General features: G+C 31.4%; 2 protein-coding genes across 2 annotated transcripts; both read right to left on the bottom strand.

The window, feature by feature from the left end:
• Nucleotides 1-294: 294 nt before the first annotated feature.
• Nucleotides 295-2,245, bottom strand: BNACNNG76420D (UDP-xylose transporter 1). Its single transcript, XM_013831243.3, has 7 exons — nucleotides 1,969-2,245; nucleotides 1,615-1,799; nucleotides 1,452-1,519; nucleotides 1,245-1,377; nucleotides 1,001-1,162; nucleotides 634-903; nucleotides 295-543 (listed from the first exon to the last, which is right to left on the bottom strand). The coding sequence occupies exons 1-7, from the start codon at nucleotides 2,087-2,089 to the stop codon at nucleotides 457-459; spliced, it is 1,026 nt and encodes a 341-aa protein (XP_013686697.1). The 5' UTR covers nucleotides 2,090-2,245; the 3' UTR covers nucleotides 295-456.
• Nucleotides 2,246-2,867: 622 nt separating this feature from the next.
• On the bottom strand, nucleotides 2,868-5,635 carry LOC106390720. Its single transcript, XM_048754524.1, has 13 exons — nucleotides 5,484-5,635; nucleotides 5,186-5,305; nucleotides 4,982-5,093; nucleotides 4,796-4,912; nucleotides 4,536-4,640; nucleotides 4,352-4,435; nucleotides 4,156-4,271; nucleotides 3,972-4,073; nucleotides 3,778-3,891; nucleotides 3,630-3,686; nucleotides 3,480-3,546; nucleotides 3,329-3,382; nucleotides 2,868-3,230 (listed from the first exon to the last, which is right to left on the bottom strand). Exons 2-13 carry the CDS (start codon nucleotides 5,203-5,205, stop codon nucleotides 3,027-3,029), a joined length of 1,152 nt encoding a protein of 383 aa, XP_048610481.1. The 5' UTR covers nucleotides 5,206-5,305; nucleotides 5,484-5,635; the 3' UTR covers nucleotides 2,868-3,026.
• Between the last annotated feature and the right edge of the window lie 13,266 nt (nucleotides 5,636-18,901).

Here is an 18,901-nt window from a genome sequence, read left to right on the forward strand (position 1 = left end):
GCAAACTAAAATATCGTCAATATTATCTTGAATTTATTTTATTTAAGAATAATGTCAAACAGTTAGATTAATGTTCTTAATGTCATTATAATTCGATAATATTACTCCTCTATAACATTTTCACAATTTTATATGAGCGTCTGAATACTACATATGAACATGCGTGAATGGTTGATTTCATACATATATATGATATGTTAACATAAGATCATGAATCTGATCATGAAGAATCATATCAATTTAAACATCAATCTAAGAATTATATTAATACTCATACATGTGTGCATACGAACATAAGTGAAGGATGTGGCTGTGAATATATAAAAGGCCATTGTCTGCATCAATTTTTCTCAATAACAAAAAACTTTATCAATGAATTGAAAAAAATACAGAAGTATACAAGCAAAAACAGAAAGAAAGAGTTACTGTATTTTTTTAATTATATTTTGTAATCAATCACACTGCAGAATGCTTGTCTAGTTTCTTGGCTTCATGATTCTCTTTTTCTTGGCTCAAAAGCGGCGTCGTATCCCTGTCTTTCCCCTATTAAAAAGAAAGAAAGCCAATTAATTCACAAGTACATAGAAATTTTCAAGACTTATGTGTTTTTATTGTAGTTGGTGTGATATGTACAATAAAAGCGGATTCGGAGGAGCCTTGTTTGGATTTAGAAGCAACAGAGCAGAAGTAGGAGTAGAGAAGCATGCCAAGGACAGCGATGAGGATTCCTGCGATGTTACGAGGAGTAAAAGGATCATGGAGGAGAGTGTAACCAAACGCGAGCACCAAACACGTTTTCAGATGCCCCAAGACTTGGTACGTCACCGGAGAAGTCTTTCCAATAACTAAAAACGTGCTGAAGTTAACCGAAACCGCTATCAAACAAGACAACGTTATGAACCCCTACATGTATATACAATATGATTCATCACGGTCAAGTTTCTTAATCTAGTTCTACGTTAAAAACTAATTCACAATGAATATATTGATGTGAAAGTACCACGACGATAGGAGAGTACTGGAAGGAGAAGACATTGAGGCTAGTGAGGTATTTGTCGACAAAGGGGCCAGAGACGAAGAGTATAGCGGCTTGAAACGGGGCTGATTGGTAAAGGAGTTGTGTTGAAGTCACGTTCAGTTTCTTCTGGATTGTGTTTGTTAGCTTTCACCAAAACATTCAATTATACATTAATATTATAAATCATTTATTATATTGATTTTATACGATATGAACTGAAGCATACAATTTGGCCGACGCAAGTTGTTGCGATGGCAAGGAGAGACAGAACAGAACCAACAAAGTTGAGCTGAAGATCTGTTATTGATGCTATTCCAACACCAACCAGCAACAAAAATAAAGAGAATTTTATCTTTTGGCTGCAAAATTAAACACTGTTTTTGAGTATATGTAAATAATAATAGAAATAATTAGAGAACAAGCGAAGGTTCACCTAAACTTCTTGTTGAGGAAGAGAGTTTCTAATAGAACAGTAAATGGTATGATAGCAAGTTTGGTCATCTGGTATTATTCAAGCATAAACATCAAAATTGGTCAATCATATAAATGGTTACATGAAAAAAAATCAAAAATATATCGAACATATTTATATATACTTGATAGAAGCCGATGGAATTGAAGCCAAGGCTGAGATTGAGAAGACCAATGGAGATGCCATTGAGGAGGCCGAAGAGAACAACAGTTTTCGTGTCTATTGGTTTATTCTCAAAGAAGTTCAGTCTATATGCCACATGAAGTGTGCAATATGTTACCATCAAATGCCAACTTGTTAGTGTTGTTGCTGCAACAAAACCATGTATCAAAAACCAGTCAATACATTATACATCACAATCTGAACAATCGGTTTGATCAAAATATATTAAATTTATAACATGTGGTGGTCACATTGATTGAATGATTCAGTAGATCATCTATAGAAAAAGTAACAAAAGAGAGTAAAGGAATAATACCAAAAGGGAATCCAAGATTGGTCATCAAAGCTTTGTTGCAAATGACAATGGAGACAGAAGATGCAACCGATAGAAACAATGCTCCAATCACACCCATTTGCATACTCTTCATCTCTCCCATTTTTTCCCTCTCTTCTCTCTCTTCGCAGCCCTTCAAAATATGTCAACGAGGAGAGAGGAATAGAAACTTATATGTTGATGAGAGAAAGAGAATGATTGTGGAATGTGGTGAGGAATGAAAGGCAAAAGAGATTTATGAGGTTTTTATGCTTTGTTAGTCTAAAAATGTTTGGTGCCTAACACCAAACATCAAGTAGGTCAGTCAGTGCCTTCTGTTCTTCCTAATTTATAATATTTTCTTAATTATGTCTTTTCATATTACACAAGATACATGAGGAAACTATTATGATGTTGCTTAATATGTGCTCTTCTTCCTCATAAGAGGCTACTCCTAATGATATGAAAGCAAACTTCTAACCATACAAAAACAATGAAAATTAAAAGCCGGTGAAATATTAAAGGGTGACATTATGATTTTCGATGGACAAAACCAATTGACTTGAACTAAAAGCTAAAAGGAAGGTGAAACTGAAATTCTCAGACATTTCTTTTGGAGAACATGTTGTGAAACATTAGAAAATATAAATAAAATCGAATATTTGATTTGGTGTAAAGCTTCACACTCACTCCAAAGTCCAAACCAAGAATATTCTTATTGGGGCCTTGTACAGAATCAAAAGAAAGAAATCTACATTGTGACGCAATCAAATTTTGATAGTTAACTAGTGTTTGAGTTTAGTTTCAATAGTTTCCAAATACATTTCTAACTTAGAAAACAAAGTTCAAACTAATTTTCAAACCAGAATTTGATATCTCGGTCCGATTTAATCGCTTCATGGTAGACTTATAAAAAATCAAATAGAACATAAAACATGACGTTCAATACAAACATATAAATCTCACACAAATATATCAATAAAAAGGGATTTTACATGTTTGATATACATAGGAAGTGTTTTTTCTTTTCTATATAATAACATAATATAAAAATCTATAATCTATCCTTTGACCATCCTCCCAAGGTACTCTTTATCAGCATCTGCTAATCGGTTCTGAAACATAGTCCACTCCTTTTTGCATCTCTCTCTCACTCCTTGCCATGGGGCTTTCCCATTCTCTGACTTACCTTGACTTCCAAGCGAAGGTATCACTTTATGAATAATCCATTGCGAATCTACAACGCCAATCTTTTCATGAGCAGGCTGCACAAAACACAAAGCTTTCAATCATCAGCCCAAAGAATATGGTATACTTTATAAAGAAACTAACTAGGGAAAGCAGAGGGACAAAAAGTACTCACTTCAACGCATCTTCTGAGAGCAAAGTCTAGACCCCATCCATGAACCAGATCATTCTTCAACAAAAACATTTTTCAAATCCTCAACTTCAAAAGTGAGACTAGACTTATCGTTCACAAATACTCGGACAAAAGAGCTGAGCTGAACACAAACCTGAATCATATGCCACACACATCGCCATGCTTCTCGAGAAAACACAGGCGCCATTATTTCTACAAACCTGTGGGAAGGACAAAAAAATCTCAGTACTGACAATGACAACACTGAAGAGTGGGGGCAAGAGAAGTTAAAAGAGAGATTTACGCAGCGCAAGGAGGTAAATGTGGGTCACTACACCATCCTGCTTTCTCTTTAGTATCTCTGTTTCACCAGTAAACACAACATATTCTTAATCCAGAACATTAAAAAGAGAGGCAAAGTATGGTTTAAAGAAAGAGAGGGATGATCTTACTTGTGAACCTCTCGGTCACCTCGCCTCTTTGTCATTTCCCATGTAAGTCCATTGTTGGGCTCTAGACCTGGCTGAGAAATCTCTAAACCATGCTTCTTAACTAACTGAATATACCTGAAAGTTTCAATAAAATCCCATTACAAAAAACGTAAAAAAATGACTCTGTACTACTCCAGAGAGGTAAGGTAACTTACTTATCAGCATTGAAGTGCTCCACACCAAGATCTTCATCCCATATGAAAATGTACTCGTAAGCCGAAACAACATCAGGATGCAAGAACCTCTTCGCATACCACCTGCCAAAACCAGTCAAGAAAACATTACAATTTTTTTTTCTGATGAACGCACATTGTTTAAAACTAGCAGAGATGACTAAACCATTTTGTTTGCTTTCTTGTACTAATATGAATCGCACTCTTCGACCACTCAAACTGGTCCCACTCCGTTGTCCGGCCATCATAGTGGAAAAGCAAAATCTGGAAATCTTCAGAAAACTGACAAGAAGAAGTCAGATTCAAGTGAGTGAACGAACCAAAGAAAAATAAAAAGATATTAATATGGGTATTTGCAGAACCTTCTTAACAACTGAATTAATATGGTTCCTCTGCTCAAACCCAACAGTAAATGTCACAAGATATTTTGGCTTCTTCTTCAAATCCTGCCAAGGTTATTGTTTCACTAATTAAAAACTCCAATCATCAAGTAATATAATAATGCTTCCAATTTTCTAAAAAAAAAAGAAAGAAAGGTGTGCATACTTCATTAGGTTCACCCCATAATCTGCGCAAGTAGAGATCAGTTTTAGCAACAACAATCCCTGGAGGTAGTAGTTCTGCACCACGCGGGTTGGTGGGAACATATATCTGCAAATCACACATACCATACAACGATAAACTTCATCCAAAAATGAAGCAAAACTGAAGCTAAAGTAACAAATCTACTCGTTTCCCTAATCAAATAAAGAAAATGATTTTTATCTTCAGCCTCACATGTTAAAACAGGATACTCAATATAATACCTGAGGAAATTTTCTAGAACCGAAATGTTCAGGAGATTTGTCGTCACGAGCTGATAACAGTTTGCCATCAGACAAGGCGACATCAAGAGATGATATAAGAGCCGAAGGTAAGTTAATCTGCATAAAACGAGGTTAAAAAGAAGAAGAAGAAGAAGAAGAAGAATCTACAAAGCTTCTCAGTATTACCTTGAAAGAAAGAGAAGGTAATGAGATGCCAATAAAAGTGCCAAAGACGATTCCCAGTATTGTTGTGATAATAACTTTTGCGTTTTCGTTTGTTCTTCGAGGAGCTAAACCACTGCAACAACAGAGCTACTAATCCACTTAAGTAAATTCTTCAAGCTAAATAACTCCTTTTTTTTTTATTCCACTAAAATCAAAACAACATACCTTCGGTGCATTGTTCCCATTTTGTTTCTTTGCAATATTCTCCAAAACAAATATACTAATCTCAAATCTTAGAGGAAAGCTTCCGTCTTTAAGCAATCAAAACCCACACTGTGAAAAGTACTGACCAGCAATAATAAACAATGACAAATTTAGAGTTTTTTCTTTAAACATTTGTTATAATTGTGAGAAGTCTTAATCTTTCACTTTCAGTTTTAATCCGAAACATGTTCCTGTTCATAAAGAAAACATAGCTCAAAACAGGATAAGAACTCGAAACGAAGAGCGAGAGATTACTTACAAGATAAGAACTCGGAGATCTGACGAATGAGAGATTTTCTGTGATCTGGCGAATGAGAGAGAGCGGAGAGAGAGTGAGAGTGTGCGAGAGAGACGAGGCCTCCTATTCTGTGGATTCTTTTTTTAAAAAAATTGTCAAAGGCCCAACATACCTTTTTTAATTATAAAATAATGATAATATGATTAAAAAAAGGTAAAACCTCCATTATTAGTTCACACATTTGTTCTTTTCTCTCTTTTAAAAAAACTAGGGTCGCCCGTGTAAATTTCTTCTTATAATTTTTAATTAATTTTAGTTTGTTTATTTTTTATAAAAGCATGTATATATATTATTTCAAAATTGACTACCAAAATTATAAGTAATAATACGCAAATTAATTTATTATGTTGTCCAACGAATTTGAAATGAATAAACTGAGGGGTTGATTGGTAATGGTGGTAAATATTTTAAACTTCCATTTTTTTCTAATTTTTTTTTTTAAAAAAACAATCATATTTTAGCTTTTAAAATTAAAGATACAGCATAAAGTTTTTTTTCAAAAAATAATATATTAGTTTTCAAAATCAACTTTTCTAAAGATTTTATTTAGTGCTTTAAAAATAAATATATAGCAAAACAATTCACAGCTTATTTTCTAAAGTAAAAACAAAAACAAAAACTACAAAACAACCAATCAACCCCTCACTCTTTGTTGTTTATTTATTATTAAAATCAACGGAAAGTGATGAATAGTCAATATTCTTAAGTTTCAGCTAAAATATTTTGTTTCATATAAAACAATTGTTAAATCTACTTTTTATTTTAAACTTTTTATGTATTTAGAATTATTGATTTTAAATTTTCAATTTCTGCCCTCTCTACAAAAAATACAAACTGGCATATATACGGGCTTTTTGCATTGTTTATTTCAAATGATAAATAATTCCATTTGTATAATTAATTTACGGCTGTACAATATTGATTTGATACACTAACCAAAATTCTTTTATCAAGGAGACTAAAAACTAAATTTTTTAGCTAAAGGTTAAGAATTTTTTTTTCCGATAAAATATCAACGGAATTAAGAGAAATGAAATTGCTTTACATGGTTTCTGATTAAAATAGATGATTTAAATCAGTTATTTTTACAAAACCAAACTATTTTATGATAAAGAATAATCTGAATAAAAATATCAAACAACAAAAATGCTATTTTTCTCAAAACCAGCTTATGGAACACATTATAAATAAAAATAAAACACAAACCAAACTAATCCAATTTTTTTTTTAAAACACTACCCAAAAATTAGTCTTTAAATCATATAAACCGAACCATCACTCTGTAGATTTGGAAACACTACATAAAATTTAGAGTATAATATAAGATTGGCGATGCCTTGCAAGTGTGTATAATTATGCAATGAGTATGCAAAAGCATGTTAAAAAGCCAATATTATCTTAAAAACAAACTATGTTCTAACAAAAATCTTAAAAACAAACTCTTGTTAGTGTGAATAGCTTGGTCGGTATATGCTTTCATCTTCTCATAATGAAAATTATGTCTCAACCTCTCTGCCACTCTTCAAGTTGAAAACTATGTTTATCTTAACTGGTCTTGATTAAAATTGCATGAAAAAAAAAAGAGTAGACATGGTAGTCTCTTAGTGGATCTACATTTATTCTTGTAGTATCCATCCTCTCCAATTATGCAAGTTGCGTTGGTGTGCTCTCTCTTTTAGACTGTGTTTTTCTTTCATGGTTTTGAAATATGATAATTATGACTATTTGCATGATCGCAAGTCTGGGTGACAAAATATATGTGTATTAATAAGGAAATATAATTAACCCAGACTATAATTTTTTACGGTCATGACAGCTTGATTATATATATGCCTGAGACATCAACTAAGATTCAAATTCACATGTTTAAGTGCATTTACGAGAAAAAGAATTGGCATTCATAATTGTATATTTTCATTGTGTATTTTATGTTCGTTTTTGCAATAGCAGTATATTTTGAGGTTTATGGTCTATAATATTAGAAGTTGTAGGAATTATGTTTGAGGTGTATGTGGGTTTTTTTATAGTATTTTTTATATAATTAGTAATCCTTAATTTGTTGGTTAATTATGGGTTGCTCTAATCTATGGGTCTTAAGTGTGTGTGTATTCAGCACTCGGCTTAACCCCTTTTTGCATGTGAAAATATTAGCCATAGACTGTACACCTATAAACTTATACGAAGTATCTTAGGTTATGAAGTATCTTAGGTTAGAAGTGAAGTTTGCATTACAATTTGGTAGGTATATTTAATAACTGTACTTTAAAATGTTTAATTAATTTTAATTAAAAATCGCATTTATTTTCATAAATATTTCACAATTATTTCACAATTATTCTAACTATTTATTTTAATATTTATTTTAGAAATTATATGATGTCGAGTTATTATAATAATTTTGAATTATAAATATTTAGTTTACGGTTTTTAAAAAAAAATTCAGTGGTGTTATAAATAATAAGTAAAATAAAGTTATTTCGGTCTCATTTATATATATTTTTCATAAAATAAATTATTTTTTTCTTTTTCATAAAATAAATTATTTTTTTCTTTTTCGTTATACAATTTTCCTTAAAATTAATGTTTTACACGATATAAAAGAAATAACTTATTCATTATAACTAAAAATATTTTAAAATATATAATCTGAAACAATAACTGTATGGTCTGATTTGTTTGCATCAGGCAGTTCGATGAGCTGGTTTTCATCAGTCTTAACGTATGGTTGATAATACGTAAGGAAATACAGTCAGACATTACAACAACAGGATATGCATAAATCTCATAGTTTGATATCATGTTCAACTTTGCGGCTCATATTATCCGGGTTTTAACTATTAAGTTTAGTAGATGTCATGATAGCCTTTAACGATGATAACATGTATTATAAGGTAAATTAACGATTGTATAAAACATGAGCCCTAATAATTAAACTTTACACTTTTACTATTTACTTGTTATCATACTATTCAGGCTCCAATCGAAATTAAGGTTTATAATAAAACCAATGCATTAATGCGATACAATAAAATAATCATTAACTATACTCCAACACCAATAAATAATAATTTTAAAATTTAAGGTTTAAATAAATACAATATTTTTAAAACCGAGCTGGACACTGATTCGGCATTATAACTGGGTCAATTGTCGGACAGGTTCAACCGGGTTTTAAAATTTTAATTTACTTTTAAATTAAGTAACTAAATATATAATTATTTTTATGAATGAAAATAAAATGTAAAGATAATGAAAACTAATTTATTTAGACATATATTAAAATATAATATGAAGTTTTATGATTTTTTTTCTTAAGAAATTATAATTTTTTTTATTATCAACTTAAATTTGAGAAAACCGGGTTTTAGTATTGAACCGGATCACCAGTTTTAGCGAGTTTGGTGCTGGTTCAACTTAAATCCGGTTCTTAGCCAAACTCGGAACCGGTTACAAGAGTGAGTCACGGTCCAACCGGTTCAACCGACCAGTCCGGTTTTTAAAACACTGATAAACATATAATTTTTTTAAATAACATGTTAGCTAATAAATCTAATCTGGGAAATTTTAACAAAAAAAAATATTTTCTCACATTTTGAATCAAAAGGTTTAAAACAAATGTATAAGTAAAAATAAATTAGTAGCGGAAAGTTAATAGGTAGATAACTCATATTAGGAAGATTGTATGAACAAATATAGTACCCATAAATTGGAGAAAGACAAAAACATAGATAATCAATACGCGAAAGGAAATGAAGATACATAAGCAGTATTTAAATTTTGAGTAGTGTGTTTATAGTTCTTTCTAGTCTATCTCAAGCCACACACGTCTTCTTAACCACCCCGGAAGATGAGTTGGCCGTCTTCTTCTGCGCACACCAACTGGATCTATATCAGCATTGAACGCTGCCTCACCACTGGTCCCTCTAGTTTCCACCTTAACAGGAATTGGATTGCCATCTGGCATGTCGTCCCCATCATCATCGCTACCTCTCTGTTCAAACCAGATGGCCATACATACATTCAAATGTAAATAGCGAAACAACATAATACTCATTATACTTACGTTGTCGACAACGTCAGGGACTGGCACACGGTCACGTTCATCGAGAATGCGCGTGATGGTGAATGTCTGATTGCTGTGAAGTTATATGTACTAACACTGACTTAGAAAGTGTATGTCTTTGCTTCCATATGGGTAGTAAATGGAGGCATCTTAGAGTCCTCAGGGTTTACTCCTTCAGCCTATTTGGCACAGGAAGTTTTGTAGATGTGTTAGTACTTGGTAGATGATAAACACGTAAGGAGACAGACGTGTATCTTACCAGCATTTGACCAGCTTCACTTGCTCTGAGGCTATGTAATTTCGTCACTACACCATCAAAACAAAAGAATGCACCTTCAGCAGTACCATCAGCAATGGCCGTCTCCACGCGATAGCTAAGGAAAAAGCATAACAAAGGCAAAGACAAAGTATTGACACACATGAGTATACATACGGAGAGAAATATTTATAAACTGTAGGCGTACCGGAGAGTCCCGACAGCATGAGCATTGTCGCATCGCACAAACGCAATAGCGGAGACAGTGTGGAGCATGCAGCATAACACCACCCTTTGTCCATGTCAACGCGAGCAACTCTCCCGGTACATATGAAGTCAATGTCCTACATGTTGGATATCAGAATCACATACAGAGCCATACCATTAACATCTATAAATTAAGACAGCTAGTTGTTTTACCTGAGATGGAGCAGTGATGATAAATAATTGAGCTCAGCTATTGTCAGAGGCTCAACTTTGCATATGCTTTCAGCAGTGTTGCTGCCAATGGAAGAACAGTGTCTCTAGCGACCAACCTATATAAATATACAGTGTTCATATAGCTTAAGTATATGAATGCATGAATACACATATAATAACCAATTAACCTACTCGTAGAATCAGTGTCCCCCTGCATTTGTGATATAAACTGCTTCATATATTTGGAAGGGGGATAGCTATAAAACCAAAAAGCGGATCTAAAAGATACAGGATCTGTTTTCCTGCAAAGAAAAGGAAGTCCCTTTGAGTACAACATTTTGTCACGCTCCTCCATGTCTGCATTCTTCTTGTGGAGCTCTTTGAGCTGAGAATATAAAGCACCAACAGCTGTATGTGGAGAGAACAACAAACCATAATCATCAGCAAGATCATACTATCAATAAAACCAATACGAAAAAAACTCCTAATGTTCAATTATACACTCAGTAAAGCTGAATGCAAATTCAAATTCAAATCCAAACATTCTCATCATCACGACCAATTCCATTCTCCAATCAGATCAATTTTAATAAAATTTTACCTCAGAGAGTCGATTCTCGCTCTCAGATTTTCTGATCCCTGCAACGGATTACAATTGAAACAATCTAAGTAGATTCCTTAATTCAAAACCAAAATTGAATAAGAGATGAAATTACCGGCGGTAGGAATCGGAATCTCGCTAAGATCTGGACCTGAGGAAGTTTTTCTGAGCCTTTGAGCCGCTCTCTAAGTATGAGAAACAGCTGAGATTGTAGAGAAGAAGACAAAGAGATAGATCAATGATGTTCAAGATTGACGTAAAGGCAAAAGTTGACTGAAATGTTGCTGAGATGTGCTATATTATTTGTGGATTTTTTAATCCTATGTGGATAGCTTTAGGACTCAGCATATCTCCCTTTTAATAGACTTAGATTTAACGAACACATTATTATTTTTAATAAATTGTTTCGAACCAACAAGATTTAAAATTTAAAAGGCTCTCCGTCTGTATTCGCAACAAAACAGAGTAGCATACTCTCTCTCTAGAAAAACCTCTCGCATCTCTCTAACTCAGAAGGCAGAACCCTAGATCCGGCCCGGTTAATCCGATGCCGGAGGCATCTCTTCTTACCTTCACTCTTCTTTTACTTTTCTTTCTCTCCTCTTACTTGATCCTGGCTGATATGCGCGCGTGCTCTGGGTCGGAAATCCTTTCAAAGTTTCTGATTGAAACTGATGGTGGAAAGATCCGACATTCTTGGAGTCGCGGCGAGGTCAACGAGACGACGGAAGGAAGAAAGTCGGCTTTTAGGGTTATCGGAGAAAACGGATCTGGTTTTCCCCTTTTCAGATCTCGATGACTCCGATCCGGCGACGGCGCGTGGCTTCGGGAGACGTCCTCTGCTCCTTATATCTACGTCCCTAGGCGACGGTGAGGTAAGCGGAGGAAGATTCAACAGCGGGCGGACAGGGTATGGTTTTCTGGTTATGGGGAAGCACACGAACAATGACTCCCGCCGATAAAAGTGGTCAAGAGGAAGCAATTATAGCGGTGGTTCGTGGTGGTGACTCTAAACCCTTGCGCCGAAAGTATTATCCTTTGATATGAGTCCCACTTCTCTGAAAGCCCGACGAGCTATAGCGACCCGCGTTTTACGTAGCCGAAACCCGAATTTCATTCGGATCTTGTGTCCGTTTTTAGGTTGAAGGTCACAACGGTCGAAGACCAGGAGGATGGGGAGTTCCCGAATATGCACCTTGGTGAAGAGGCTACTGGGTCATGAGCATTAATGTCAATCATTCGGATCCTTAGCTAGGTTCTAATTTGTTTCGGTGAAGTCTTTAATTCATTTGTGTTAGTAGACGTTGTTGTACCATGAGGTCAATTTAGGTGTGGTCGAAGAGATGGATCAGTCTGAGTCGTGGATTGGTTTCATTCTCATTGTGGTTCAATATGCATTGAGTTAAGGTTAGGTAACGTTAGTTCCAATCAAGTGAGCTAGGGTGGTACTAGACCGACTCAATGCATTTGTGGTGAAAATCTACTGTGGTCAAGTAAGTTCTTGTATCATGAATTGGTTAATGAAAGTATGAAGTTGAGCCAAAAAAAAAAAAAAAAGCTCTTCGTTTGTTGACTTCATGTTCGTAAGACTTGCAATTTACTTAATTAGCCAAAGAGGATTTTCTACCTAAAATGAATCTTGCATAAGTGGAATCTTGCATTCAGTTCACATTATGACATTGGTTTATAATCAACATATACGAGATGTGTATATTCGATAAGATCTCATAAAAAAACATTGTTTCAAAAAATGTTAGGATATTAATCACATTCTCATATCAAGAACTAATTAAGACAAATATTATTTAGTATATGAAGCAGTATCTAATCCTAATTAGTATAAAACTCTTTGGAAAGATGTTCAAAAATAAATGTATCCAGACATTAACACTTCAACATGGGTTTAACAAATAATACTAAAATTTTATATTTAAAACTAAAATTTTTAATTATAATTTAATTATTAAAAAGTCCACATAGATGTTACATATTGATAACATATTTAAGTTGAACTTAAATATTAATTAATACAACATATCAAAACAACTTAATATTATGGTAAATTACTTCCGGATCTACGAAGAACGTTAGAGTATTGTCCAAACAAAATGGATGGACATGAAACTTGTGGATTTTATTGCTGGTTGTTTCAAATATCATATGATGAAGATAATTGATTCCAAGAGTTTTAAAGTCAATTCAAAAATATTAAAAAAACTCATTTCTCATTTCATAATGAGAAAAATATAATAATAATGATGGTTAGATAATGTCTACTTTGTTTTATTATTTTTAATGTTTTTGTAATAAAATGTTTAAATTAAATAATATTGCACTTTTATGAAAAATTTCCAAAAAATGTAATGAATAGGTTAATTTTCAACATTTATAAGTTAAAGGGTGTTAATTGTAAAATTAAAAAAAAAAATCTTTTAAAAATCTTTTTTTAGACGAAACAATAGAGGAATATATTCTAGACAAACTCACATATATTACAGAGTTTTTATATTATAGAAAAAAAAATAGAGGAATACATTGGAGATGGTCTAATATGTACATGTCAGGCGGATTTAGAGGAACGAGTTTGTGTTGTATGCAGTGTATGGAATTAGGGTAGGTATAATGCGTGCGGTTGGATATGATTATGATTACCGTCCATGTCTACGTCTCTACAGGTTCACACTACACGTCCTTTGATGATTTCTGATGTTGAACCACTTCAATTTCTCTGATTCTTGGGTGAAACCGCTCCACAACCTGTTATATGCTAAGACTCCAAATACAAGATAAAATGATTGAAAATAGATAAGCATAAGTGTTTAAGACCAAGAAAAACACAATACACCAAAATTGGTTATAATTTAACCGTGAATCTTAGGGACAGATGCACGTTATGTTAGTACAACTTTTAGTTTTACATTGTTAAATTATGAATGTGAACTGGTTAAGAAAGTTCTATAAACTATAGTACTTATATATATATATATATTTATTTATCTTTACATAGCAACCCTATATATATATTGATTGGATGAAGCATTAGTTTACTAGGATAAGACCTGCGTCTTGCTCATGATGAATTTATATGAAAATTATTTAAGAAATATCGTATGGAAAAATAAAATTTATATTTTTGATCGAATAAATATTTTTGGCTCTTAAACAATTTTTTAAAAACTTTTTTTAATTACATAATTTGTTTACTTATGAGCTTATCTCATTTTTAAAAATATTTTAGATCAAAAAAATCACTTATCGCATAAGAACCTAACGTTTAGGCCGAAAAATCTCAGACATACTATTTGATTACAATGAAACTATGTCAGTTCGGTTTTATATCATATTTAGCAATTTAAAAGTTAATTATGGTTATGAGAAATTTATGTTCACGTGTCATTCTTATCTATCTTCAATATTTTTATCATTTTTGTGTCGTTTTTTTCATTTTGGTTATTGCTTGATATAAATATTGATTTTTGAGTTTATTCTCATTTCGTTATTTTGTCCTGGCCTGAGATTTAGAAAATGTTTAAGATTTAAATTAAAGAGATACATACTTAGGTTAAGATCCGCGCCTTGTGCAGAATAAATATTTTATATTTATTCATTTTTATGTTTTTTTGCATATTATGAAATAATAAAATAATAATTATATATTAAATAACTAAGAAATCAGTTACTATTATGTAATAAATTGGCGTGCACATATAAATCAAACGACCGCTCTTGTTTATTCGCAATTATTTTAGGGTAAATAAATCAAAACAATCAATTTTATCTATCGTATATAATATATAATTAAATTTAAATGATAATAACATAGATATATAGTATAATTTTAATATGGATATTTATTAAATGTGGTTTCTACTCATATGGTTTTATGATTATTTGCACATTTGTGTAACAAAATTTTACACCAGCGATTTTTTTTTAATGTGGAATGTTAGTGGTTTCAATAATTTATAATCATTTAAAAAAAAACAATGAAGATTTTAAAATTAAAATATTAATTTTTCAATATATGTGCAACGCAGATATCAAAATATAAGTGTATATTCATATTGTATAGTTTAATTTAAACGATATGAAATATATATATTTATTCATATGATTTATAATCATTGTATCTTATTATAGAAACAAATTTAAACCTTGATCACAAAAGTTTATGTGAGACTTTTAACAATTTTAGTAATTTATATTCATTTTGAAAAATTTAATCATTGTATCTTAAACACCTATTAAAATAAAATTATTTATTCATATGATTTTATAATCATTGTATCTTATTATAGAAAAAAATTAAACCTTGATCGAAAAAGTTTATTTAAGACTTTTAACAGTTTTAGTAATATATACAAAAAATCTAAATTTTTATTATATGATTAATGTAATTGTGTAATTTATTTTAATTATAAATAATCAAAAAAATGATAGAAAATATACAGATTGTTAGCAAATCTTTATTATTTAAAATCATTAATTGTCTTATATATCTTAATCATATTAGGTAATTCCGTAGGTTTTATTTAAGGAAAGAATATATAATAGTTTCAATTTGATAAATTAATGGTACACAAGAGACATACTATATAATATAACATTTCTTAGAAATTTAATTTTGGACTAACAAAATTCTCAATTGATTCCCAAGCCGCCACATAAGCAAAATTAGAATTTCAATTACGTGACAACTCAACATGACACTTTTTAAATTAGTACAAACTACGCGTTAAACTACGCGTTATAACTTTTTTAATGTTTCTCTATTAATATACAGAGGATTAGATTTAAAATTTAATGCAAAAACCATACATTTGTTCATGATCTGTAGTTCTGAGATTTCCATCCAAAATGTCACAATATGAAATTGTATCCTACTATTTGATCAAAAAAAAGAAGAAGAAATTGTATCCTACTACATCTTATACACGATACAATAAGACTCCAAATACAAGATAAATTTATTGAAAATATCTAAGCATCTATTCTATTAAAATAGAGTCATTTTAAAAATCTACTATTTGGGTTCGGTTTGGTTCGGTTCGGTTCGGGCCCCTATTCGGGTTCGGTTCGGGCCATTCGGGTTTTGGGTTTTCGGGTTCAAAGATTTCAGCCTCATTCGGGTATTTCTAGATTTCGGTATGGATTCGGTTCGGATCTTTGCGGGTTCGGTTCGAGATCGGTTCACCCATTTAAATTATTTTTAAACTTTTAAAATTCATTATATACTTTAAATTTCTCAAAATCTATAAACAAAACAATATATTACATGAAAATTTGAATAGCAAATGTCAAAATACCTAGAATTAACATATAAATTGGTTTGGTTTGAATATTTGGATTGAGAATCAATAGATATTTTAAGTATTGTTGGTGTTTTGAGTATACTTTAGCTATTTTAGACATGTACTTTTGACTATTTGTATATATTTATAAGTATTTTGGATAACTTAAAAGTATCTTATATATTTTGATGTTTTTAATATATATTAAATCTAAAAATAATTAATATATATAGATATATAAATCAATTTTGGATATAATCTGGTACCCGAAATACTTCGGTTCGGATCGGATTCGGTTTCGGTTCTCTAAATACCTAAATTTTGAACACATACGGATATTTAATCAATTTCGGTTCGGGTTTGATACTACTTTTTCGGATCGGGTTCGGTTCGGTTTTTTGGATCCGGGTTTTTTGCCCAACCCTACTATTAATCATATTTAATGAAAATAGTTTATTAATTGTTGTTTAATTTGGTTCTCAAATACATTGGTTAGATTTGATAGTTTATTTATCTATATATATATATAAAATTGTTTTTTTCCCTTCTTATGACACGTGGAAGGGAGGTTTGTTGACATGTGTCTTCATGTTTTTTTTGTATTTTAAATCCTTCTTCTTTTAAATTATTGCAATTTACTCCATAAATTCTAATTGTATACTATCTAATCCTTTTCACACTTATTGGTCCGAAATAAATAAAATAATATAAATATATTTTAAAATTTTAATTTATTCATAACTAAAATAGCATAAACTTTCACCATTTTATTATTTTTACTAATTTTTCTTATTTTATTTACAAATTATATATTTATTTCACTATTATTATCATAAGATAATCAAACTAAGAATAAGAAATTAGAGCACCAACACAAATAACCAAGAAAATGGGCCAGATGGAGAATAATAATCGAAAGGCCAAAGCCACCAAGAAGTAGGAAGATATATGCTTAAAGCACCGGAATCATAACCAGTAGCTAAAAGGTAATAAACATCTCATAAACTAAACACGAACATACAAAACGGTCATGCAAGTGAAAAAACACAAAGTTCTGGATAGAAAGGACCAAAGCTTCAAGAGACTAACTCCGCACACCTATACCAAAAGAAACATGGAAAGAAAAGAAACAACTTGAGGGAGGGAGAATGGAAGACAACCACCAAAAAATCAGAAACTAAACTTGAGACCAAAAATAACCTTCGAAGCCCACAGAGCATACACGAACGAAAATATTATCTAAACCTCGAGTGGCAAACATGGTGAAAGGGAGAGCCACCAGAGATGCGATGAAAGCTGCAAAGAGATGCGAGAATACAGAGGGAAAGAGAGACGAAACGAAATCAGCAAACTATGAAGCCGTCCTCGAGCTATGAAAGAGAGCATAGAAGTCAGAACACCAAAAACTAGATCTTGAAAACCAAGACGAGCAAAGACTATTGGCGGTAAGCCAACGACGAGGAATAAAACATCAAACACGACTAAAATCTGACCCAACCAAGGAGATACAGTTCCTAACATCAGCTGAAATCTAAAGAAAAAGATGAGCAATCAATATTGAATATAACAACCTACAAACCGTGAGAATCAGCCGAACAACTGAAAACTCAGAAATCTGATCTACAACAAATACCATATAATTTCGCAGGTGAAAAATCCAAAGAAAAACAAGAGAAAGAAGTGAGTCTTTTTCGGTGATGCTGAGAAGCACCGCACACCAGAAAGGTAACGAATTACATAGACGGTGACAACTCAAGGTCAAAATATGGGGAGAGGACAAAAAATATCTTAAAAGTTATAATTTTCAAAAATATGAAAAAATAACAATTTTGACGTTGAAACCGTTAATCTTAGAATTAATCAACAAATGCATAGATGCAAAGTTATTGAAATTCAATATTCTTTTACGTTACAGGTTCACTTCACTATTAACAAGTACTATACACACAACAACACATTATTCAAAAAAACAAACACAAAATATATTAACCTATCACCTACTACTATTTAATACATTAAAAACACTAAATAATGCTCTTAACAAATAAAAACGACAACATAATTATATTATCCAAAAAAATCATGCTCTTAGCAATAATAAAACAATATTCCGCGCGCAGCGCGGACACCCTCTAGTTATAAATATATACACGATTCATATCCTTATTCTATTACAACAATTTTTTTAAAAAAAATTATTAAACTAAAACGTATAGAAGTGCAGTATAAATATCTTTAAAACTTTGTTTAGTCTTATTAAATTCATATACTTTGTTCCTCTATGTTTATTTCATTGAAATTAAATCACAATATCTACATCTAATATTAATTATAACTATGTATCACCAAACATTAAAAAATATTTATAAAACTTTATGCAAATATAAATAAAAAACAACAAAATGCTCCAAAAATAATTTTTAGTTCTACATTATTCAAATTACACAACTATTTATTTTTATATAATTTATATTTTCACTAAATTAAGACAAAATTCACAAGAATGTGCGGGTCCAAGTCTAGTAAATGTTTAAGACCAAGAAAAGACACAATACATCAAAATGTTATAATTTAACTGTTGTCTTACGGACAGATGCACGTAATGTTAGTACAATTTTAGTTTTACATTGTTATACTACGACTGTGAATTTATTAAGAAAGTTCTCTAAAATATAGTATATATATATATATATATATATTTTACATAGCAACCCTTTGTATATTGACTGGACGAAGCATTAGTTTATT

This window comes from Brassica napus, chromosome C4, assembly GCF_020379485.1.
Source record: "Brassica napus cultivar Da-Ae chromosome C4, Da-Ae, whole genome shotgun sequence".
NCBI lineage: Eukaryota > Viridiplantae > Streptophyta > Magnoliopsida > Brassicales > Brassicaceae > Brassica > Brassica napus.